We start from the raw sequence: 27059 nt of genomic DNA, 5'->3' as shown, positions 1-27059 counted from the left end.
AAATGGTCTAAAGGGCGTCTAATCAACGTGTAATGAGCTGTTCACAAACAAAGATTGTTCGAGATGTTCATAACAAAGCGTATTAAAAGCACAAGTTTCGAGGGCTCTCTTTTGAGCCTCTTAAAAAACACACGAAAACCGCGGGCTAAATTTATGATTTAGCTGCAAAGCGGCACTCAAAATTGGCTTAACCAGAGTATAACTCTCAGTGAGATCATTTCTCGGAAACTGTATTTCGATGTTGTTGACAACACACTTTCATTAGCTACCAAAATGGTTCGGTGTCGTGTAGGACGCCCCGCTGCTATCGAAGACAATAGGTATTTGTACGGTATGTACTGTTCTTCGATTTCCTACTGGTCATAAAACACATACATTTTGTACTTGCCGTTACAATCATGCATTTACTAGAGATTATGTGCTACATGTATAATAGTGCCATGAAAAGTCCAGCAACTCTTTATTTCGAGGTAGTATAAACCAGGTGCTATTAACAAAGCCAAAGCCTTATTGTGACTAGCAAACATTAGCAAAATTCTGCTAGTAAGTATGCTAATGCAAATGTTGCAATCTGATTGGCTCAGCTATCCTACACTGTCACTGAAGTCGTCCTCATAGTGGCAAAATTTTCTCTAAATTATAGAAATCTCGTGCTCACGGTCTAATTGTTAAATATAAACGGCACATAATGCAAGCATAAGCGATAACGTTTTTAAAACAATGATGTCTTAAGAGTAGTATTGTACCTGGCGCAACGGAATCAGTTTTTGAAAAAACTGATTTCTTTGCGACAAGTTTTGTTTTGGTCACAAGCTTGGTTTTAGTCACTCGATTTTGTTTCAGTTATATGACAATAAAATTGAGAAAACTATATGCTTTTTTGGAATCAAAATATGAGAAAGTCGATTGAAAACTCTGTTTTATTTGCTAGTCAAATCTATGAATAAATGCAGTAGTTTTGAAAAAGTCGTGAACCAACTATTTTGTCTTTTCTCTGGATTATTTGGCATGCATACGTGCTGGAATATCTTACTGCGTGACATTTCTCAGAAAAACAGGAAGTTGATGTAGAGCGGCATAGCTGTGCCGTGACGTCATACTTGAGGGACTTTCCCGCTGAAATGAGTCATCAAGTCAGCAATTAGCAGACGCGTCTTACGTAAAATTATGGGGATTCAGCTATAATTACATTTGTATTTTCTTTCGAGTTGTGCGAGTAAGCTTTTTTAGTAAATTTTACTCATAAAGTTTTTTTATAAAGTTTACTTCAAAATGGAAATCTAATTTAATTACTTGATTTTACATTTTAGTTTTGTATTTTATAATGTCCATAAGCGAAGCTGTATATGCCATTTTCGTGAATGTAACGCCTATCATCAAAACAACTGAGACTAATGTTATTAATCTCATAACTCCCAAGTTTATGCTTATTGCTTCGTATAGTGTTCATCCTGTGATAGATTTGTTTGTTGTTCACCAGTGTATTTTTATAGTCGTCATGTTTGATATCTTTTTTAATCACCATTTTCTTGATACCTTTTGCTGTTTTTCCTCCTTCATTATTGTCTATTATATAGGAATACATTTTGCTTCTTAATGCAACAAATTCAATTATTGCAACACCAATGGCTTCATCTTTAAATTTGTCTATTAAATTTTTATTGGTTTTATCATAAAATGGACTTTCTTCTTAGCATTCACTATTATCAAATTTATCTCTATCAACTCAAAAGTCTTGATACACATCTTCAGTCTGATTTCATAAGTCAAACTGTCTGTGTCTGTGAATAGTAGTTTAGCTTTATTACCATACTTTTGTTTAATATAATTATAATGAAAATCATACATTAGTGTCTTAGAAAGATCAAGAATAAACATACCAACATAACTGGGTCTGTTTAAGGTTAATTTTTGTTTGATTTTATGAACTGCCACTGAATTTTCATTTAACATTTTACTGCTAACATAAGTTGGTTTAGAAGCTAATTTTGATAGTTGTTTTTCAGTTGTTACAAGTCTTACATCAACTCTTTTTCTATGATTTTCCATGGTTTAACCAAATACTGAGTTATTAATTAGCTTGAAGAAGTCTTTTTAAAAGTCCTTTTTTGCCTGCATTCTCTTTTGAGTGTTGAAATCTATATACGGTATTGCTTCAACCAAGGAGACTGATTGAACTCAAATACTCTATGTACTTTAGTGACTTTCAAACCTAGATCAGTGTATAGCTGCAAATTGCGATGGCGAATTCGAAGAACATATTTCTCTTTGTTGCTTAATGTTGGTATTAACGTGATTAACTTTTTAACTCGTCCGATTGTTATATTATACTTTCGTCTTAGCTTATGGATTCACAAAACATCTTTTTTTTTTAACATTGATTTTTTCTGGAGCAAGAGGAAATTCATTATGAAGATTATGCAGTTTTGAGGATAATCAACATCGACTTCAAGTAAAAGACCTTTTTTACTGTCTTCTTTATAGTCAGCTACGTTCACTTTACTGATTTCTTTTTCCGATAACCATTTGAATTACCTGTCGGCAAAAATTGGCTCATGGCTGCCCCATACAAATTGTTACAATCCAAATATGTGATGTGCTTTTTTTCATCATAATTTTTCATGTACTTATTATTTGCCTTTGCATAACGATGAGCAGTGTAACTCACACCTCCGCGTAATGCATGCTCGATAAATAGATATTGATCTACATCTACCATCAGTTCAAGTTTAATATCAGTCATTTTCAACATAGCATCCCATGATAAACCCAGCCTTACGAGGCTCGAGTTTGTAATATTGCATACAAGTCTTTCCCCGAGTCTTTCTAAAGTTCTCAAACACATCAGCTGACAGAAGAATGTCAGACTTGAGATACAGATCATGATGTTCACGTAAATTTTTTAATCCAAAGATATCCAAACTTTTTTAGCATGTTTATAATCGTCATCAGATATATGCTCATCATTTAGGATGCTGTAGAAGTCTTCTTTGAAAGGAATTGCTTCTCACTGAATTTATCAAAGCTACCCATATCGTCATAGGAATAAATGCCTTTCTGTTTCATAAGATTAAACTTTTTAGACTTTTTGAAGACTTCTGATGTTTATTTAAATTTATCATCAGGCAGATTGCTTACTAGGTTATCAAGACTTGAGCTCATGAATTGAAAACTATCACGAAATGTGAGATGCTTACCTAACATAAAAGTCATGTATTTTTCCATAATATTACTCGGGCTTCAGCAGGAAAGCCCGAGCCATAAAATGCTAGCGTTTTGGTCGCCAAAAGGGGGGTCATGGTCCCAGGCGTTCCATGCGTAGACCATGGAAACTGGGGACGAGAAACGCGACAATGCTCGCTCCTCGTGACAGAACGCGGTGTTTTGTGAAGAAAGTTTTGGTGAGAATCGCGCCTTATACGTTCATCTCGCATAGAAAGATGTCGATCGTTTTCGGAAAGGGTCAGTCCACGAATTATATTGCTTGAAAGCTAGCCAGGTAAGCAAAGGTCAGGCTCGAAACGTTCTCGTTAGATAACAATTGAGCCGATCGCGGTATGAGTTCAAACTACGAAAACACTGACAAACAATAGGCAGTCAATGACTGCATGTGGCTACTGCTGTTATTATTTAGAACATTGCAGTAAAACAAATCATATTGCGATAAAACGAGCTAAATACGAAAACCTTTTTGGACTGGTATCTCATTAAAAACATGCGACTTGTTTCTTGCACCGCGCGAACTATGTCGATCTCCAAATTTGTAAAGATAAGACTTTCGGTAACTTGAATTAAATATCTTACCTCCAAGTTAGTTGGCTTTCTAGTAGGGTGCAGGAAAAAAAAACGTGTGATTTTGGAGGCAAATTGTGCGGGAAAATTAAAACTTCTATTGTGCGGGGAATTGTGCGGGGTTATTGACGAACCAATGTTCTTGCCAAGTCCTAAGGAAAATCTGCATTGACGATAGTTTAGCCAAATTTATTCACTAGTAGTTCAAATATATCTAGCAGTCTTAACAATCGCCAATTCTTTCAGAAAACTGTGTCTGACTGCTAAAGAAAATCTTGTTGCGTGACACGAACTAGACTAGTATGAAACAAAATAAATAGCAAAACAGAATGCCGCATCTCCCCTTATAAATGAGTTCCTTTTTAAAAAATACTCCTGCCTTGATTCAATAAAAATGTGTAGGTTAAATATTCTTCATAAACTGCGTTAAGGGTCGCAAATTCTCGGAAGTTATCCGCGAAAAACACAACTTGAAATTTTATGCAAATTATGTGCCACGCAGTTTGCGCCTTGTCACAGGGCTGTTGTTTTCGCGAAGGAGTTTATCTATTCGCACTCCAAAGGAGACATGACTCTTGAACAGGTTTTAAGATCGCAACACGGCAAAGATGTTTAGCTGAACAATTCACTCGGATCGCCAAGACCAGTAAACGAACTTCATACAATTTCTGCTAGCATGTACAATGTAATCGCCCTAAGTTGTATAAAGACCTGGAAAATTCTTTGCAAACAAGTTCTCCATAAATGCGTAGACAGCTGTGCTTGATTCTTGAACCAAAATGGTTTAAACTCAGAACTTGCGATTGGATTAGGAGGATACTCAACGAAGCAACTTGAATAGTAAATATCTAAGCGGAACTCTTCTGCGAAAATATCCTAATTCTTTAATTTGTTTTTATTGTGTCTAATACGCGTTTTCGGAAAGCACGATTTGACACTGCTTTTAGAGCGTCTAGTTTGGTATGCAATTGATTTTCATTTGCTTCTGTTCCCCCTTAATTTGTCGATTTGGTCTGCATATTCATCAGTGAATTGATATTTGTGATTTTTATCTTTACCATCATCATTATCGCGTATTGACATATTCAGATATTGTAAAAAAAATGTCAACTAGTATTTTGTTTTTTTCTTTGATATAGATGTTTGTAATATATTCAGTCATTGAATTAACTTTTCTATCTATATTAGTATCTATATCAGACTTATTGATTTCACACATTTTTGGACCCATATAGATCCATCCGCCATATTTTCATACACAGATGTATAAGCAATTGTTGTATGTAAATTGAGTTTTGCATTATTTTTCAAAAGAGCAATTAAGTTCTGTTTTACTATTGGTTGACTCTATCTTGAGCAAATGATTTTTCAATTTGAATTTCGATCTCAATTGTATGTTGTTATTTCTCTTTTTTTGAATGAAATCTTTCAAATATTTCATTTTAAATCCAGATCTTTCTATCAAACAATCCAAAGTGTCATTTTGTGTTTTTACACAATGATCTTCAAATTGATATTCTTTATATTCATCTCTCATTTTTTTTGTCTGTTCTTTTTTTGTTATTCTTTTTTGAACATCTGATTCATTGCAATCATCTTATTATTTTTTTAATGAGTAAAAGCTTTGCCATTTTGAAATTCATCACTGTGCTCCAAAATCATTTTATTCATTTTATCAGTTTTGATATAATTAAAAACAATTTCTCTGATAATGACTTTCGTCTCAAATTTGACATTATAGTTTATTCTAGTATATTTATATTTCTTTAATAAATCTTTAAAAATGGTTTTAATCTCAGATGAAGCACTTTCAAGATGTTTTTTGATAGGCCAGATCTGATTTAACGATTAATGACATACTGCCCGTAATCAATTCTAAGTCATTATTAAATCCTTTCAAATATTTTAGACTTATCATTTATATATATATTTTATTTTTAAAATATTTTTATAGTTAATTTAAATATTTCAACTTAAATGATACATATTAATGTATCATTTAAACTATATCACAAAATAAGTAATTGTCAACCATGTCAGCTTCAGCATTTCTTATGTTTTTTTAGTATTGAGGTGTGATCTTTTACCAGCATAGATATATGCACACTGACATCTATTACAAAACCATTGAGTATTTAACATATATATGTTTTTTAGCCTTTTTGTCACTCGTTCAGCTTCTTCTTTATCTCTATATGTGTGGATATTGTATGGTCTGCCTCGTTTAACAGTTTTATCGTTATTTTCCATATAATAATACTATATATATATTTTTAAATGTTTTATACATCATTAGCTAATTTTAATCCTTTGTAATGATCAAACAGAAAAAATGCTACACGATCAGAACCTTCAGTATTAAAATAACCATCTCTGGTGTATTCTTTAACAATATATCTACCTTAATGTTTATAATATCAAACAAGAGGAGATGGAGTCAAGTTTAAAAGTTTTCCATATTTTTTGTTATTACATGTATATTTAATATTATGATTAAGATGAATCATAAACAAGTTGATATGAGTCATTAATTGAAGATCTCTATAATCTGCATCAAGTGTTTTTTCATCCTCTCCAAAAAAGAGTCCTTTATCAAATTCATATTTAATCATATTATCCATGTATATAGCATATATTTTGTCGAGGAAAAGGTTGTTGTTATTCATCGTGGTAGATGCAATAATAAAGTGTATTATCGTTTGTCTCACGATGTAGTCACTTGAGATGTAGATCGCGACGTTTCGACTGCTTACTGCTAGTCTTCTTCAGGCGATAAGGTCGACTGATTGCACGGTATCATTTATATCACAAAGGTCGGCTGTGATTGGTGCATTTCGATCCTCCTATTGTTCCATTGTTCCGGTGAGTAGCTGTTCCATCAGCGGTGCGCTGTTGTACCGTTCTCCTGTTGTTGTGTTTCTTGATCGTGGGTATCCATGCTTCAGGAATTTCAATTCCACTATCCCTGTTGATGTTATTAGGGTGAAGTCTTATGTGAATAGCTTCCTTGACCCTACGTGTGTACCAGTGAGGATCTCGATCAATAAACTTGACATCATTCCAGATAGGATAGTGGCCGGTCTCGTGGGTGTGTTCAGAAACGGCGGAGGTCTGGGTACGGGCGAGTCGTATATCCCTGTCGTGTTCTTTGATCCTCTCCTGCACAGATCTCCCTGTTTCCCCGATGTAGACTTTGCCGCACTCACAGGGAATCCTGTAGACAACACCATCTTGTTTAGCCGGGTTGACAGTGTCCTTTGGCCGCACTAAGTGTGACCGAAGTGTCGTGTCGGACTTGAAGACGGTGCGAATGCCTTGTTGTTCTAGGCAGCGGCGGAGAGACTCCGTAACCCCTTGGACATAAGGTAAAACGGCGGTGGATTTAAATTCCGCGACAGGCTCTCTTCTTGGGGTTGTTCGCGCCTTTGTGATCTTCTGTACAAAAAAGGAAGGATATCCGTTAGAAACAAGTACAGATGACAGATGTTTCTTCTCTCCAGCGATTACTGATGGTTTGGTCACGAGACGTTTAGCCCGGTCGTACAGACACTTCACAATACCGCGCTTTACTGACTGAGGGTGGTGTGAATCATACGCTAGGTACTGATCAGTATGTGTTGGTTTCCTGTAGACACTGGTGGTAAGGCGGCCATCAGGTTCTCTGTAAACTGACGGGTCGAGAAAGGCGATCTTGCTGTTGTTCTCAATCTCCATGGTGAAAAGGATTGATGGTTGTTGACTGTTCAGGTGTTGCAGGAAGACATCAACTCTATCCCGATCCAGGATGGTGAAAGTATCACCTACGTAGCGTTTCCAGATCTTAGGCTTGCAAGGCGCGGACTCTATTGCTTGTTCTTTAAATATCTCCATGTAGAGATTAGCAATAAGCGCGGATACAGGGCTCCCCATGGCTGCGCCGTCTCGTTGTTCGTAAATCGATCCGTTGTACTGAAGCATGGATACCCACGATCAAGAAACACAACAACAGGAGAACGGTACAACAGCGGACCGCTGAGGGAACAGCTACTCGCCGGAACAATGGAACAATAGGAGGATCGAAATACACCAATCACAGCCGACCTTTGTGATATAAATGATACCGTGCAATCAGTCGACCTTATCGCCTGAAGAAGACTAGCAGTAAGCAGTCGAAACGTCGCGATCTACATCTCAAGTGACTACATCGTGAGACAAACGATAATACACTTTATTATAGCATATATTTTATTTTCCTGAATTTTACCATTTAAGAGTGTGTCCAAGAAAAAACCAGGCAGAACCAGGCAGGAGGTGATACATCTCAAATCACCAATTTCTTTCAAACTTGGGACAAATGTTGGGTTTGGCGAGTAAACGATCATGGCAAAAACGTAGGTCAAAATATTTAATTCCCTTCAAGTTTGGATGACCCCCTCCAAAGGTGGCCATTTGTTACTAATTTATGCATATTTAATTAGCTGTCTTTGATTTAGTATTTCTACAACAAGAAAGGCCATGTGAAAATGAAATCCACTGGATCATGTTCTACTATTATCAGTCTCAGAGCAAAGGTATTCATTTGAACTAGACAATTTGATTTCTCTCCGGGGCTCCATCTTAAGTAACGTGCATACTTCGTAGTGTTGTGAATAACCTTTAATTGATGGCAAATATCTGCACTGGGCAACAGCAAATACACATTATTCTAACATGGATAGCGAGAGCAATCACTAAAGTTCCTCATAAAAGCCATAAGATGTTTGGGAACTTCAATATTTTTATCTGTGCTGGCATACTGCTTACATAGGACTTTACGATTTTTGGCCATTTCATGAACATTCACTAAAACACAAAAGCCATTTTCTATCTTAACCTAACTTGAAATCAACAAGAAATATCTCCCTAAGTATTTTCCTATCAATTTTCAGTATAAATTCGGCGAAATTAAAAGAAGCACTTGAGACATTTCTTTCATATATTCAGAGCTACATTTTGTGGCATTCTCACGATATCAATAAAACGCGGCAAAAGAAGATTCAACGCATAAGTTCCCCTAACTTATGTTTTTAGGCGTAAAATAGAATGGAAACAAGAAATAACTACTACATACATGTCACTTAGACGCGGTTGCGCTCTTGTTGATTCTTGGATTGCGAAATGTTCAGTTTTGTGTCATCTGTTCCGTTGCTTCGACCCGAGGTCTAAAGAGAATATCCATTGCCATCCCGCTTAAAATCCAGGAAGAGCCATCACTGCGGTAAGTGTTATAGCATACAGATTTCTTTCAAAGCCCACCAGAAAACATTCCGCCATCTTTAAACGATATTAAGGGGTACAATCTGGATCACCGTACATGACATGGCTACCGAATTAAAAAGAAGATAACCGCTGACTTTTCAACGCCTAAGTTAAAGATGGCGGAGTGGTCGGCGGAGTGTTTTGTGATGGATTTTAAAAGCAATCTGTATGTTAAAACACCAGTGATGGCTCTCCCTGGATTTTAAACGGCCGTTTGAGTAACTGTTTCGACAAATGTTGGTATCTCTGATGACGAAACGCGCGTCTAAGTGTATATAGTAGTTATTTCTTGTTTCCATTCTATTTTACGCCTGAAAACATAACTTGAGGGAACTTATGCGTTGAATCTTCTTCTCCTGCATTTTTCGATATCGTGAGATTGCCACAAAATGTACATGTGGCTGTGAAATATATGAAAGAAATGTCTCAAGTGCTTCTTTTCGCCGAATTTATACTGAAAATTGATAGGAAATTGCTTAGAAAGATATTTATAGAAAGAAAAACACCAGTGATCTTTCTAAAAGAAAAATAGTTGTGTTTGAGTGGATGTTCATGAAATGGCCAAAAATCATTAAGTCCTATATAAACAGTATGTCAGCACAGAAAAATATTATGGAAGTCCCCAACATTTTATGGCTTTTTTGAAAACTTTACTGATTGCTCTCACTATCCATGTTAGAATGATGTGTATTTGCTGTTGCCCAGTGCAGATATTTGCCATCAATTAAAGGCTATTCACAACACTACGAAATATGCACCTCACTTAAGATGGAGCCACAGAGAGAAATAAAATTGTCTAGTTCAAATGAATATCTGTGCTTTGAGACTGATAATAGTAGAACATGATTCAGTGGATTTCATTTTCACATGGCCTTTCTTGTTGAAGAAATACTAAATCAAACACAGCTAATTAAATATGCACAAATTAGTGACAAATGGCCATTTTTGGAGGGGGTCCTCCTAACTTGAAGGGAATAAAATATTTTGACCTAAGTGTTTGCCATGATCGTTTACTCACCAAACCCCACATTTGTGCCAAGTTTGAGTGAAATTGGTGATTTGAGCGGCTGTATCACCTCCTCCTGGTTTTCTCATGGAAACACTCTTAAAATTTTATATAGATTGCAAGTTCTTAAATGATATCCAGCTATTAAAATCATCACTATATCCTTTCCATTTTACAGTACAAGAGCTTGTTTCTTTTTGATTACTTTACCAATTCTGAATACATCCTGTTTGGCTTCTATTAGTTCTCGCGAGTAAAAGCTGCTTTTTATTTCTTCATTATTCAAGTCTTTTAGTTTGTAAGTTATTGGATTTGTGTATTGTATTTTGTCAACCATGAGTATCTCCTCAGTCCAGTTATGAGTATATCCTTTATCAAAAATCTCTCTTTTATATTTGCTTATCCTAACCTTATCACCAACTTTGAATTTGGGTTAGATCTAACTTGTTCTATGTCTCCATATAAATTAAAATAAACAGTTCCTCAGGGCGGTACCTACCGTATGTTTTTTTGTCTGCAGGGGCAAACTCAGCACACCTTCACAGGGGTCTCCCGTATACAGAAAGGGTTTCTAGTTGGACATTTTGTTTTCACCCCTACACAGAAGGTTGCCTCTACAACCTTTGAGGAAACAAACCACACTGATGCTTTTTGTTTTAAATTGTCATGATTTATTATGGCATAAACACCTTGTTAAGTTTGAAATTGCCCCCAAGGTCTCTGCTACACAATGATGATTTATATCCCATCTTTAACTCAAGCTATACTGTGAACAGCAGTTTACCACTTTGTATGGATGGTTTCAAAAATGGGTTGAAAGCTTTCATTAGTTTGAACAGAGATTGGCTTGAAGGGACTGAGCTAAAACTGCAGGTTTTGCTATCAGAATACCAAGTCTCAAACACGAGTCTATATTAGGCCATTCTAGATTCTTCTCCAATTTGACTTCATGTCATAGATCTCTTTTAAAGTGGGAATGAAGTCCGTTCTGGTTAAATTGCCACGTTGTTTTGTCCAATCTACAAAACTGTGAAGTGGCTCACTGATTTTCATACTACAAGGAGCTAAGAATGACACATCAAACAAGGCAACTATTAGATGTATTAAATAACACATGTTGTAGTTTGATACTTACCTTTTTTTGGCATTAAAGAAGTCCATTATACCTCGTTGAATGGGAGCCCAGCGCTTTCCTCCCGACTTTTTCCCAGTGGATTGAGAGAGAAACGTTTTGCAAACGTTGGCAAGAAACACGCATCAACTGTTTCCCACCAAATTCTAAACCCCAGGCAGCCCAAATTACATAGTCATTGTTGTCATAAGAAAACTCGTACTGGCTTTTGCCTCTAACGATTTTCCAAAATAATTATTCGGAATTTACATTGAAGGGAGATTTTTAAGGTAATTAGTCAGTTTTCTTGAGATTTCGGACCAATATAGCTACAAGAAATAGCCCAGCAAAATCAAACACTATGTTAGAAAAAACAAAAACATTTAGTTTTCCTGGCGGGGGCAACTGCCCCCCCCCCCCCCCCTGAGTTCCTTGATTGCTCCTTTTACTTGCTTCCAAAGGTGTCATTTTTATTGAACTGTGTTTAGTGTTATTATACTGTTTCAATATTTTGGGTAGGATGTCTAAATACTGTGTATTACCTTGAACAGTAAACTGCTTCCACATTTTAGTCTTAATGGTTTCATTCCATCTTTCACAAACAGATGACTTTTCCTCATTTTCTGTTGAGTACAATGCTATTTTATTTTTGTCTAAGAAGTCTTTCAAGTGTTTGTTATAATATTCTTTACCTTTGTCTGTCCATAAATATTGTGGTTTTCCACCTCCCTTAGAGATGTTTTAAATGCTTCAGCAACAGATTCACCTTTTTTATCTTTCAATGGTACAATCCAAGCATATCTACTAAACACATCTAAGACCATAAGAAGATATCTGTAGCCCTTATTCCATTTACTGAATTGTTGCATTTCAGTAAGGTCAGAACGCCATATTTCATCAAAATGAATATGATTTGCAATAACATGCTGTGGAGTAAAGTTACGCTTTATGGGTTTATATAATTCATCTGCTAATGGTCGTTGCCAACTTATTTCTTTACTCGACAGCTTTTTACCTTTTTTTTTTTGGCTTCTTTTTGCTCTGTTTAACACCAATTCCAAGCTTTCTTTTACCGGCGATCATAGCTTGAACAGCTGTAGTTCCCCAAGGTCGTTGCATATATGGTATTTCTGATATTCTCTTAAGCATAAGATCATCTGCTTTGTGTTTGTCGGCAAGTGATGTTGCATTCTATAATCACTATCAGGTTGTTTGCACATGCTATCAAGATTATTAATTGGATCTCTATATTTAGGATCGTCGGAAGCCAATCTCTCTTCTAATTTAGTTCCAGGGCCACAATAATTGTATTTTTTGCCTTCTAGTGTACGCGTATGCAGTTCTCCTAGTTTTGATTGAATATGACTGACTGCTTTAATATTTTGGTAAGGATTGTTATTGTAAATAACCTTCATACCATCTCTTTTAGCCCTGTTTTGAAATTCGTTACTATAATGCATACCAAAACTATCGAAATACAATAAAGCAGTATTCCTTTTAGAGGTGAAATTGGGGCCTAAAATCAATTCTGAAGCTTTCTGAGGTTTTTTTTTGGTTTCAACACCATATCCAACTGTGTTTTGCCATCCACCACATACAGATGGACTTTGAAATGGTAGCATATTAGGTCTTGGGGAAACAGATAGACCCTGACCTGAATTTTTGCCACTGCTAAAAGATCTGTTAGGAACACTCAAGCCTTTTCCAAACATTTTTTAAAGGAAATCGATGGTAATGGGGATACCAACCGAACTCAAAACTACGAGAAAGCCACCATTTATCTGTTTTTGAGTTGGTTTGATATAAAGAGTGCCTCCAGTTTAAAGAGCATTTAAAATGTCCTTTTTTGTTCTTGTGTTAGTAGATGTTTATATTAAATTAACTGCTGTATTTTGGAATCAGATATAAGGAGACCACCTGTTTGAGAAATACCTTGGCCAAGTATTTTATCCATTGTGAAATTACCAATTGATCCAAGAGCTCCAGTAGCAAGACCTGGAAGCACTTTAGAAGCTAAATTCGTTGCCATTGGAAGCATTTTTGTTCCAAGCGAAATTAAATTAGACCATAGATATCCGCCCTGTTTCACTGCTTTTCTAATCTGACTTTTACTTATTTTAATGTCTTAGCCTGTTCCATTTGCCATTGATTTTTTTTATTTATTTATTTGAGTGTTTGTGAGCATTAGTTGATTGGGTCCAGTCAACTCATTGTTATAAAGTCGAACACTTATTGGGATATTGTTTTTTTAAGCTTTTTAAAACTTTTCTAATTGTCCTTTACTTAATTTTACTTTATGAGGATAATAAGGTGTTATTTCTTGTATATAATAAATATTATATTATTTTTGTAATTGCAAAATATATTCAATTAAAGAATGTATACAATAATTGGCAAATTTATGCTTTGATAAGTAGTGAACCGCTGCTTGTGTATAGTTCAATATCTTTCATGGAGAACAAGAGTGTGTAATTCGTAATGTTAGCTCCATTCAACTCATGCCAAAAAGTTAATGATGCAACAGAATCCTTGATGTCTGATTGTTGATTCCTTAAATCAAAATGTATTATTCCAAATAGGTTTCTGAAGTTACTATGGTCGATAAGTGTTCTGCTAAGAAAGTCATTGTAAGCTGAATTATAGCTCATAAGTGCTCTATATAACCTACTTTCTTCTTCTGAAGTCATTTCTGGTTGAGGGTATATATTGAATTATTGACTTCTATTTGGGCTTTGCTGAAATGCCTACTGTTTGCTCCAATGGAGAATGTTTTAAATGTAAAAATGTTCTGTTCTTAATTACTGTACTATATTAAGCTGTTGGAACGACCCATAGAAAGACATGCCTGGGCCTTCAAATACTAGTACTGACTCTGAAAAATGAACTCACAGCTGCAGTTTAATATATTTCATGGTCTTCTTTAAGATACTTCCAAGCTTTAGGTTTTATATAGTATTCATTGTATGTTTTCATTCCAGCTCCATTAAAAATGATTTTAGGACACCATATTTGAAACTTTGTTATCAACACTTTTGAATCTGGGGCAGCATTTGATCTCAATATAATATTGTTATCATTTTGTAAACGAATAAAAATGCTCATTTTTAAATTTGGATGTATATTATTTTTGAAAGCAGCAAAGTAACTATATATATTTAATGGAATACTTATTTTATTTTCATTAGCAGCGTCAGTCAGCATTTTGCGAGTGGCAAAACCTTTATTTCATGATGCTTGATCAGTTTGAGCTTCTGCTATTCCTGTGTTCGTATCTAAATAAAATAAATTGTCTTTGGCAACGGTAGTCGGATATTCTTCAGTCATCTTTAAAAGTGACAAAACATTTGAACTTTCACGTACTAGCTCTTGTATTATTATAAACAGTAATACCATTACATTCAACTTGCATTTCTCTGATAAAAGTGTGACCATTCATTGATGTTAAAAAAGTATTAACATTTCCTGTTCCAGCAGTAATACTAGCTGCATTCTGAGCTTAATCTAATTGAAGAACTTTAAAATTGACCTCGATATAACTATTATACCAATCAATAGGGTTAGCTTCTGAAGCGTTGTCAACTACAAATAAATAATTGTCTTTAGTTTGCCGATTATTGGCACCAATGTTACTGTTAAGTGGTGTCTGAAGATCGTAATATGAATATTCATATCTTTTAACAATTTGTGGACTTCTAAAATTTCGGTTCATCATATTATATGATTATACAAAAATGATCACAAAAGGAAATTATTATAAACGACTTTTACATACTGATATTTATCAGTATTTTGAGTATGCTGTTTTGCATTTTCTTTTTGAAGAAGTTTTACAATCTTATCTCCTTTGGTTTCATTAGTTATTTTTGAGGGTTTGTTAAATTTGTCGTAAATCTTATTGCCAATTAATGGTCCTGTTTGTCATCCTACCTATTCTGATCCCTTTTCTTTTAAATTATTATAAACGACTTTTACATAGATTAAATATCTCTAAAACGAAAAAAGATATTCCAAAAAGGAAAACACCATTCTTCTTTACTTTGAAAAGCCTTTCAACTAAGCAGCAATTATTTTTTACTTCATAGGCATTTTAATTAGTTAGATATTTATTATACAATTTTTCATGCAGTGATTTATCAATTGCTCCTATTTTTAATAATTCATCATTAATTTGAGACAAATCATTTTTCAAGACTGGCGAATTATTACCAGCAATCATTGAACCAATTATAATTTTCATACGATCAGTTAGTTGTTTGGGATCCTGATGATACATCACACTCAACCCAATCATTCATGTTTTGCCTGATGATTTATGAGATGGCATGTTCTTCACAGCATTCATACTGTATTTTGTTTTAGGGTTGCACCTTTTAGTAACTAAGTAAATTAATTAGTGATTTGTTTGCATCAGCTTGATAAACTAATTTACCACCTCGATAAGCGTTAAGTTTCATTCTATTCATTAATTCATTCATATCAATTAATAAACCTCCATATTGATTATTGTTTATTTTGTAAGCATTGCGCTTTGCTTGTTTGTATTTTCTAATACCTCCTCAGCTCCCATATATTTAGAAGCTGCTTTGATATGTTCTAATCTTGATAAATGGTAAAGTCTGCATACGAGCCAAGTGGCCCATCAGGCCGGAGCTTATCCCCGTTTCTGTAGCATGAAGCGACTAGGAGTATTTCTACTCCCCCCTGGATGGGATGCTAGTCCATCGCAGGGTTACCCCCAGCATTAAGTTCGCCGGTACCCATTTATACACCTGGGTGGAGAGAGGCACTGTGAGAGTAAAGTGTCTTGCCCAAGAACACAACACAATGTCCCCGGCCAGGGCTCGAACCCGGACCGCTCGATCCGGAGATGAACGCACTAACCATGAGAACACCGTGCCTCCCTAATCTTGATAAATAGTCTTTGAAATATGGTAGTTCAGTTTTATTACACAAAGAAGTGGTTTGTTGTACTTTTGACAGTTTTTTTAATGGAAGGCCTTTTTGGGTTGAAATATCTTTAATATATCTCCCCGCACGATTTATTTTATTTTCAACTCTTTTGATTATTTCAGAAATATCAGCCTGAGATTGTAGTAATTTTGAAGGCAAATCATAACCTTTTTCTTTCATCAGATTTCTGTATTCTTCATTAATACCTTTATCTAAATTCACTTCTGTCATTTTTGTTTTACTTGTACTTGGTTTTTCTTCCTCTTCTTCATCTACATTTTTACCTTCATCTCCATCTTTAGCTTTTTCATCATCTTCATATATGTTTTCTTAATCTCGTAATGTTTTATCATCATGAGAGATTGCTTGTTTAGGATTATATGATATGGCCTGAACAATTGTATTCTGGTTTTCTTTCAATTGCTCAATTAGTTGATCCTGTTGTTTATCATTTTTTCCTTGTTGGTCAAGCAATGGCTCTTGTAATGTCTTGAAGTAATCACTCATTACAATTTCCCGCCCTGATTCGTTATCTTTGATTTCATTTTTCACTTCAGTCATAGCTTTGGCAATTTTATAGCTATCATATTCAGAATCTGCATATTTTCTAATTTTATCAGTATCCATTATAACCAGATGTTAAATTATTTATCTGTTAAAACAGCATTTATCTTTATAAATATGTGTCCAAAAAACACTTATCTTTATTTATCTAACGTAATTGTATATATGAAAATACCCAATTATGATGTAGAAGATGAAAAAAAAAAAAATTTTAAACAACTATATGATTTTATGCCCAATAGAAGCTTTATGATGCACTGTATTACTTTGAGAGCCAAGATGATAAAATTCACTTCAGGAAAGGTCTTGATATGGAAGGTCTGGAGATTGTTAATGTTTTAGAAGGGTCTGATGATAGTAGTCTAGTTAACTTCAAGCAGCTTTATAGTCATGTAAAAGCCGCAAAGATATTGTTACAAGGTAATTGGCAAAAAACAAAATCAAAGCTATTATGAGGAAATATTTGAATATTATTTTGATATTTTGAATGCTGACGGTTTTCAAATGAGTAATTCTCAAGGTTCGGCTGTTGAAACAATTAATAGGAAATTGATATTAAACAACCAAAAATTATTAGAAGATTATGACCCTAAAGAAGGTTTTGAAATATAAGGAGGTCACTTAAATTTAGATAACTTCACTGAAAATACAGATTATACATTTTTTGTTTCATTCAAGCACGACAGTAAATTCACTAATTCGACAGGGTATGAAATTGGTTTACTGGATGACACATATATCAAACCTACTCTTAGGATTTACAAAAATAAATTTTCTATTGAAAAAACAGATTCTACCAAAATTCCTGAAACCATACTATCGGCGTACAGAGATGAACATAAAATGATTTGGTTCTGTAAATTAATTAATCTAATCAAAGTAGGTCTTTGTGATGGTATATCAGATATCCTAACAACTGATAATTTTAGTCAAAATCGTTATTCAACAAAAATGTTTTCAATAGATGTACATTATAAAATGCAAAGAATTTGCGTCACTAAAAATCTTTGTGATTTAAACAGTAAAGAATTTCATAAGATTTTATTTTCGGAAAAATCAAAAGGCACATATTTTGAGTGATATAATATAATAATAATATATATGAAAGATAAAAGAAAAATATTTTATTTCAATCATGTAAGTCCAACCTTATCAGATACTGAGATTGCAGAGCTTAAAGCTTTGTATAAATTCTATCATAAAAGACACTTTGTTTGAGAAAGCTTACAAATAATATAAAAGGATGCATCTATTTTGTCATTTAGGCGGGGTCACTCTGACAGCGATTGGTAGTTTAGCCGGCTCTTTAACATTAAACCCAATAGTTTTTGGATCTATTTTGGGATTTGGTCTACTTGTTTTAGGTGAAATAATAGTTGATTTATCTCCATCTTAATTAATACTGATCATCATGAGAAAACATATGATAAAACATTTACTTCCGAATGATAGATTTGATTTTATCACGTATTAATTCCACTATTTTTCTAAAATACTGATCATAAAAGGCTAAAGTCCTATTTGATTGACTGATTTATATCTTTTTCGAATCCAACTTCATCAACTTTAAGATCTTTTTCAAAAGACGAGATAGAAATCATTCTTTTTCTAGCTCCATTAATCCGAGGTAGTATTTTATCGATCTCTGTAAAAATCTTATGTATCCGAAATCGATTATCTTGTGATGTACTCAAACCATTTTTCTCATAAATATTATTAATGATATTATCCAGATGATATTTCCTATTACAGATTGATTTTTTAATTATTCTATATCTGTTTTCATGAAAATCAATGTACTCTTCAGCAATTTCAAACCCATTAACTCGACCACAACTAATGCAAGTATATTGATGACTTAGATTTTCAATCTTTTGATTTTCACAGCAAGCATCATCTCTTTTAGCATTATTTTGATTAATTTGTTTATTGCAAAATACACATATTACTTCTGTTTTAGCTAATTCATTGTGAATCCCTTTATCACACATATTCAATATATTTATTTATTCATATGGTTTAATAGCTAGTTTTACAAATCTATTATTTTCTCTTTAGTCATATCATCTGAAAGGACTGTTTCATTCTCTTCTTTTTTCTTATCTTTTTACCCAGCTAGTGAGGCCTGGGTTTAAATTTCGGCTCTTTTTTTCTTTTTCTTTTCCTCGTTCAGTCACAAATCGATCAGGGTTTGGAACGTTCTCCCCATCTCAGGCCCCCCATCTCAGACCCCCCATCTCAGGCCCCCATCTCAAGGCACCATCTCAGCCCCCCCCCCATCTCAGACCCTCCACCTCAGACCCCCATCTCAGGCCCCAGGCCCCCCACCTCAGACCCCACACCTCAGACCCTCCACCTCAGACCCTCCACCTCAGACCCTCCACCTCAGACCCTCCACCTCAGACCCTCCACCTCAGACCCTCCACCTCAGACCCTCCACCTCAGACCCTCCAGCTCAGCCCCCTATGCGTGACGTTTAACCCCCTCCTCAGCCTCCTCACGCTAATCATGTTCAGGGTGTTTTTAATACAACGCACATTGGCAGGACTCAGGCTTCAGCGAGAAATTTCAAACATCAGAGGCCCCAAACACCAGCAACACTACTTGGGTGGCAAGCCTCCCCGCGAAACTACAATATCAGGCCTTGAACATCCACATCCGATACCGCACTTTAATAAGATAGTACAATATCAGACCCCACGCTTTTCGTGCGAGATTACAATGTCAGACCCCACGCTTTTCGTGCGAGATTACAACATCAGGCCCCGACAATACCAGATCCCACGTTTTTCGCGCGAGACTACAATATCAGGCCCCGAACATGACACCTACAATCTCAGACCCCACGCTTTTCGTGCGAGACTACAATATCAGGCCCCGACAATCACGTTTTTCGCGCGCGACTACAATATCAGGCCCCGAACATGACACCTACAATCTCAGACCCCACGCTTTTGGTGCGAGCTTACAATATCAAGCCCCGACAATGTCATACCCCTCGTTTTTCGCGCGAGACTACAATATCAGGCCCCTAACATGACACCTACAATCTCAGACCCCACGTTTTTCGTGTGAGACTACAATATCAGGCCCCGAAAATGTCACATCCCACGCTTTTCGCGCGAGACTACAATATCAGGTATTTATGTGGAATAAATTGGTCATTTAATGGGGTTCATACCCTCTGTTTGCAAGTAGACGACTTATTTTCACCTATACGACATATACCGGTGTTTGAAAATAGCGAAAGATGCCTTCCAGTGCTGTCGATGAATATAACTATATAAAAAATTTCGGGCGTGAAATTATACAAATATCCCAATAAAGAAATGCTACAAAATCACTTTACGCTTGATCTTTATAAACGTGTTATACACTTCTCGTCGGTCTACCTTATTGCATAGAAAAGCTTCGGTACATTAAACGAGTAATATGCGAGTGTGAGAATTGCGTGACTACATGAAGCAATTGGATAATAACTTCTGAGACGGACATTATACCAATCTGTCAGCGAAGTCTGCTAATAACCAAAGGAATTTTGAGGTCAACAAAAATTTCAAGACGCTGGTTGCGTGACTTGAATCAAAGTGATACATATAATTATCTTAGAACGTTTTGGGACCGATGCTTGCTACAAAAATATATTTTAAAAGTATTTATAATTTATATATTTGCTAAAAAATAGTGCCAGAATACGGTAATAAGAAACGCGATGCTGTAAAGTCTATAGGCTAGGAAGGAAGTAGCAACAATGGCGACTTTCTCTTCCCGTGAACTTGCAGTTCGTTATTCGTAATAGCCATATTTTATAATAATTTCAATACACTACTGAAGAATTACTCTATTACTTGGCACAACAGTTAACATGAAGTTAAACCCGACACATAAAACAGTCAAACCCGACTGATATGATCGGGGTCTGATATGGCAGGTTGAGGTCCGATATGCTAGGTTGGGGTCTCGTATTGCATGTTGGAGTCTGATATGGGGGGCCTCGTAAAATGCCGAATAGAGTACCATTCCGAGAAGAGTACGACGCATAAATTATGTCAAATTATGTAGTTATGCAAGAGCACATGGCAGACCCCAAGCCGCCTGGCACGTAATAGTCGTGACCTTTGCGTTTTGCGTGCTTCATTCGCTGTTAAATAATCTGTGATGTAATGTTACTTAGTAATCTTTCAGGAGATCACTAGCATGTTAAACTGAGAAACTTCTCTGATGGTGGGAAACTGTAAATTCCAAAGACAAAATTAAAACACAGGTATAAAACAACCGCTCGCAACACTGCATTGCTTCCCAAAATATAAGTAGCTATGAGTGAGAAGCGAAGTTGTGTGCCGATTATCAGAATAAGTCCTCATGCGGAGATGTGAGTAGTAGTAAATATTAGAAAAAAGATCAACCATGTGCAGTAATTAACGAAAACTTAAACAATGTTTTTTTTGTAAAATGTACTGAAGTGAAATACCTTGGTGAACAGAGCGCGTGACAAGGTCATTGCTATTGTCACGTAATATGAGAAAAACCAGAGGAAATACATGCTTTGGTGCGTGCCAAATAGAGTAATAATAATAGTAATAAAACAATATTTACAGAGGATATTACCAAGCTAGCACTAAGTTAATTAGGGTGGTCCTCTAGTACGAGATTAGTGGTGCGTGTCGAATAGAGTACGAGACTAATGCTTATAAGACAAGACTGAGTTCAGTGCAATTTCATTGAAAAAATACTTGTTTTAGTGTGTGCCGAATAGAGTACGAGCCTAGCACTGATAAGACAAGGCTGAGTTCAGTGCAATTTTATTGAAAAAATACATGTTTTAGTGCGTGTGGAATAGAGTACGAGCCTAGTACTGATAAGACACGGCTGAGTTCAGTGCTATTTTATTGCACCCCCAACGATGTGGGATGACTTCAGCTATAAATTCCTTCCCATTGTCCGTCTGTAAGTATTTTGGAGTACCTTCGTCATAGTATGTAGTAAATGGTTTAACGGCAAACAATCACTCTGGTTTCACTTTGATTCTCCTTTATTCTCTTTTATCCGCTCTGGTTATTTCGCGTCTCTCGATCACAATACATGTACAATGGATTACATAATAGTTCAATGTTCCAGTAGTTCATATTTCATTGTCACGCAAAGTTCATGTTTCAATGTAACGCTTTCATCGCCGACATGCTCCCCCTATTTGACTCACATATTTGAGGCAAATATAGAATGTGATAAATCTACTATTTGAAAGTACAACTGTAACTAATTTGAAACTAAAAATGATAGCATGCAGTTCAAGTCTAATTTCCATCCAGTTCATGTTGCGCTATGGCACATATTCGCTGGCGTGCATCAGTTGCGGCTCTTCTTGGTTGGAATTCTCTGGCGTTCGAGTTAAGTATTTCACCTCTCCCTTCTACAGGTCTGTCACAGGTCAATTCGAGTGGATATAACAGCTGCAGCGGTCTCTCTAAGTATGACTTCCCAGCTCTAAGCCGCGCCCCTCTGACTACTCCATCTCGTCCTTGAATCAGTTGTTCCACTATGCCAATCTTCCATTTCCCTCTGTTGCGTTCCTCCCCCTTGATGAGTACTACATCTCCACGTGTCAAGGTTGTTTCCTTCGTTTTATGGTTGAGGTTGTGACGCTCTCTGAGGGCCTTGAGGTACTCTGTTTCCCATCTTGTCCACAGGACGTCTTTGCATCTTCAGATGTACCTGGCTCGTTTTCTGAGGTTAACATCTTCTATACCCATTGGTTCTTCTTCGGGTATCTGGTTGGGTTGCCCATACAGCATAAGGCTGGGGGTCAGCACTGGCAATTGAACGTCGTCCTCTACGTATCCAAGAGGTCTGTTGTTCACGGTTGTCTCCACGTCTAAGATCACCTCCTCTGGCTCATGCCAGCGCAGGTTTCCATTTCCAATAGCCTTGTACATGCTTTGCTTCATCACCCCGATCAACCTTTCGAACTGGCCGCCCCACCATGGGGCTCTGCTGAGGTTAAATTGCCATGTGATCCTTTGTTTAGCTAGCCAGTCGTTTATCTTTTCATCTTGTCGGATCTTCTCCAACCATTTTGACGTTGCAACGAAGGTCTTCCCGTAGTCAGAGAAGATTTTTTCCGGCCGTCCACGTCTTGCTATGAAACGCTTTAAACTGCGTAGGAACTCTTGTGTGGTCTGATCTGGTAACAGCTCCAGGTACACGGCTCGGGTAAGGCTGCATGCATATAGAACGATGTAAGCTTTCATTTCTTTCCTGTTCTTGCTAAAGTACTTGACAGGACCAGCGAAGTCAACCCCAATGAACTTGAAGGGCATTGATCCTTCTGTTCTCTCCTTAGGCAGGTTTCCTGTCGGCGGGTTTGCTAGTAATAATAATAATAATAATAATAATAATAATAATAATAATAATAATAATAATAATAATGGCATTTCGGGCAGTATATCCACAGGGTGGCTCTTCGCCTGCCCGATGCTAACTAAATTTACAGGGTAGTGCAGCGACAGTGCTAGTGCAGCGACTTGAAATCTTTTGCAGCCATGACACTTTCTTATCACTTGCTTTGGTAGTCTTCTGAGACGTGGTATCCAATACTTTTCTCTTATCTTTGTCATCGTCAAACTAACTCCCCCGTGGAGAGTTTGTGTGTGAACGTACATAACCAGCTTCCCACTGAACAGCGCGTCGTCAGGCAGGTAGATTGGATAGTCTCCCTGGATACGGCCTCTGCACTCGTAGAGTCCGTCTTTGTTCTTCTGAAGATTGAGTCGTAACTGATCTTCTTGAAACTTGGTCGTGCTTTGGCATCTGATCTGTGTTCGTCGTTCCCAGAACTCGATCTGGCTGTTGGTCTCCTCAGTGGTGATTGGTCCGGTGGTACTCTGTTGACGTTAAGCTCTGCAGTTTCGGATAAATCGAGAAACCCACGAACCAACTCGGATGGTTTTTCATAGATCCCACTTTTGCATCAACTGATCTAGTTCGTCATTGGTTTCAATGGTGAGTGCAAGGACTTCTTTGATGAGTTTTTTTTCAGCTTGCGTTTCTTTGGTTGGACTGGTGACGATATCCGGTGGCCAATTCTGTGGCTGTGCTAACCAAGGTGGTCCATTCCACCACAGGTCTGAGGTTTCATTTACTTCTCCACCTCGGCTTCCGAGATCAGCAGGGTTTTCCTTTGAACTAACATGCCGCCACTGGATGTAATGCTTCTCCTGGATTTTCTGCACCCGTTTGCTGACAAACTGTAGTTTCCACCCCCTCTGATCCAGTGAAGAGCAACGCTGCTGTCAAGCCAACAGTGGACACTTGTTATTGGGAACCCTTGTAGAGCATCTTTCAGGTTGTGCACGAGATTGGTTGCCATATGTCCAGCCACTAGTTCGAGCCTTGGTATTGTCAACCCTTTCTTCGCAAGCCTGGACTTTGCAGCTACCAGACCTTGGGTTACGCTAGATGGTTGATGTGTGACTGAGTATACTGCTGCTAATACGCCCTTGCCGCTGCCATCTCCGAAAGCGTGGAGGTTGATGCTTTGGATTTTCTCTTGGTGTTTGGCAAGGCTTCTTGACACCACTACTTTTTCTGGCAGGGCTCCTTCTCAGCTCTCCCACATGCTCTTTAGTTCTTTGGGTAGCTCATAGTCCCATGGCGTTCGGGCATCACTGACGCTTCTCGATTCAGCATTTTTCCCACCAGGGTGACGGGTGACGCTAATCCCAGTGGGTCGTATATCTTGGCGATTTCCCCGAGGACTTCCCTCTTCGTTACATTGATGATCGGACCGAGAAAGTTTACTTCGATTGTGTCCTCGGTTTTGTTCCATGGTACACCAAGCAGTTTCGTCTCTCCTGTCTTAACTCCCATCTGGCACTTGGCATAACTCTGGCTTGCATCTAAGGGTGTGGTGGGTTGTTCCTCTTCCGTTTTCGTTTCTTCTAAAGGTGTTGGCCCTTCCAGGGAGGGTACATTTGAATGCCATTTGTGCAGCTAGAATTTTCCTCCTCTGAAGATGGACTGAGATGTTTGTTTCAAATGTTGTGTGTCGGTGACAGTTTCACCACCGCTGATCAAGTCATCTACGTAGAGGCTTCGTCTGATCTCCTCCACTTCGTTTGGGAAAATGTGCTGAAGATTTTGCAAGTGTTGGTCAATGACTCCTCCGAGTAGAAATGGTGATGTGGACAGCCCGAAAAGTGCTCTCGTGAATCTTAGAGTTTCCACTTGCTTTGTTTCCAGGTCTTTCAACCAATGAAATCGCATTACGTCTCGGTCTTCCTCTCGTATCCTTACTTGCAAGAAAGCCTGTTTTAGATCGCCTGCTAAGGCCACGGGGTGGAATCTATTCCTGATGAGTACACTCCAAAGTTTGTTCTGTAAGGGTAGACCCGTCTCTAAACACTCATTAAGGGAAGGTGCTTCTCTGTTGGCTCGCGCAGATGCATCGTAGACGATACGGATCTTCGTACTCTCTGCTGTTTCTCGTATCACGGCTTTGTGTGGAAGGTAGAACTCTCTTCCTTCTGGTTCCTTCAGCGCCCGTTCGACTATTCCTTGTGCCAACTGATCTTGGATGATGTCGTCATACTTCTCCAACATGCCTGGCTGTTTTTCTAGTTTTCTCACTAGGTTATCCAATCGCTTCAAACTTTCGTACTTGTTGTTGGGTAAGGGTGGATGATTACCCTTCCAGAGAAGACTTGTTTCATACCATCCTTCAGGACTTCTCTCAAGTTGTTCCTTAAATTCTTCATACACGAGACACTGATCACCAACTGGTCGGTCCTCCAATCCAAGTACATCGAGTCTGCAAAGTGCCTCATAATCTACCGTGGAGGTCTGGGTTAGAAACATGTTAGTAAGATCGGGCTCACTTCCAGGAGACATGATGGTCCATCCTAGGCGTGTCAGTTCTGCAATCGGTTCTCCAGGTTGTCCTATCTTGGGTGTGGTCTCCGTCTTGATCCTTGCATACTCGCTAGTACCGAGAATTAGATGTACAGGGAGCTCTCTTTTCGCGTCAACATCATCCATTACTATCCCTTTCAAGTGGTCGTACCGTGTCACCATGTCCTTGTACCTGGGATTTGTTAAATTTAACAGCACACCACGGTTCACCTTGGTTACTTCTGTTCGCAGATGAAAATCCCCAGATAGGTTTTTGATCACTACGTCATGGACTTTGATTTCTTTATCTGTAGTTTGCATCATCATTTCGATCCTTCGGAACTCCTTTCGCACTGGTCGCTTTCCTAGTCGATCGAGTAACGCTGCAGAGGCGTATGAACTTCCGGCTCCGGTGTCCAACAGCGCACGGCACCGTATACCACCTACGTCTACCACGACCATCGGGTAGGTTACTGAGCTTCTTCCAGTGGCAACTAACATATGCTCGGGTTGCTGGGATCCGGAAGTGTTCTCGCAGATCGACGAGAGGTGTCTCCTTCGGCAGAACATGCATTTTGAAACACAGCGGCACTCTTCGACCCTGTGATTGGCGCCGGTACAATTAAAACATAGTTGTTTTAAGATCAGCTGTTTTCTTCGCTCTGGGACCGTGGTAACTCTGTTGCAATTAGTGGATTGGTGACTTGGGCTTTCGCAGTAAACGCATGGCCTTCTCTTTGGCTCTCGTTGGTTGGCTTGAAAACTTCTTGACGTGAGTGGCTTGAATGGTGGTTTGAATGGTGGCTTGAAAGGTGGTCTGATTGGTGGTTTAAAAGGCGGTTTGAATGGTGGCTTGAATGGTGGCAGCTTTTCTTGATCAACCCCTTCTTCGAGTTTCGGCGGGTTTCTCACGGTCCACTTCCGTAACGCTTCGAGAAGCTGCAGGAACTCCCATTCCTGTCAATCATCATCGGTACGGACTAAATCTCCTCTGATCCCTTCCAGCTTGTTCAGAGTCATTTGAACGTACCCATTCACCTCTCCTAACTTGCCCATGGTTTCCAGGGACTGTACGTTTGAGCACAGCTTTTCATAGAACTCTAAGATCTTGTTTGGGTTTGTTCCATGAATCGTCGGCAGGGACATAATGACGCTTACGTAAGCGTTGACAATCTCGCTTTCTTTTCCATATTTTGTTTTAGTATATTCTTCGCTCGTTCGTAGCCTTCTGTGGTAAACGGGAGGCCATCTATTGAGGATCGAACATGTGGCTCCAAGAGTTCCTTCAGGTAGGTAAACTTCGTGATTTTCGAAATATCTGCTGCGTCAATTTCCGCTGAAAACTGACCCCAAAATCGCAGCCAGTCGGCGGGAGTGCCTTTGAAGTGAGTGATGACAAGTTTAGGCAGTTTCGCGTTGATGTTTTGATCCTTTTTCTCGTCGATCTTCTTCTCGTACTTGAGCTTTTGCTCC

General features: G+C 37.7%; 2 protein-coding genes and 1 pseudogene across 2 annotated transcripts in view; 1 reads left to right on the top strand and 2 right to left on the bottom strand.

Annotated features, from left to right (window-relative positions):
• Window positions 1-27059, top strand: part of LOC145497708 (uncharacterized) — a 66366-nt gene that overhangs the window by 2451 nt on the left and 36856 nt on the right. The window lies entirely within an intron of this gene.
• LOC145497837 (uncharacterized) overlaps window positions 5504-27059 on the bottom strand; it is an 89611-nt gene continuing 68055 nt past the window's right edge. The window contains exon 2 of the mRNA XM_081477702.1: window positions 5504-7997. Within this exon, the coding sequence (XP_081333828.1) occupies window positions 6598-7749 (1152 nt within the window). The 5' untranslated portion in view covers window positions 7750-7997 and the 3' untranslated portion in view covers window positions 5504-6597. The remainder of the gene's footprint in view (window positions 7998-27059) is intronic.
• Window positions 21362-26734, bottom strand: LOC145497690 (uncharacterized; annotated as a pseudogene).

The sequence above is a fragment of the Orbicella franksi genome, chromosome 1, assembly GCF_964199315.1.
Source record: "Orbicella franksi chromosome 1, jaOrbFran1.1, whole genome shotgun sequence".
Taxonomy (NCBI): domain Eukaryota; kingdom Metazoa; phylum Cnidaria; class Anthozoa; order Scleractinia; family Merulinidae; genus Orbicella; species Orbicella franksi.
The sequence above is the reverse complement of the archived record's forward strand: the minus strand, read 5'-3'. Positions and strand labels throughout refer to the sequence as shown.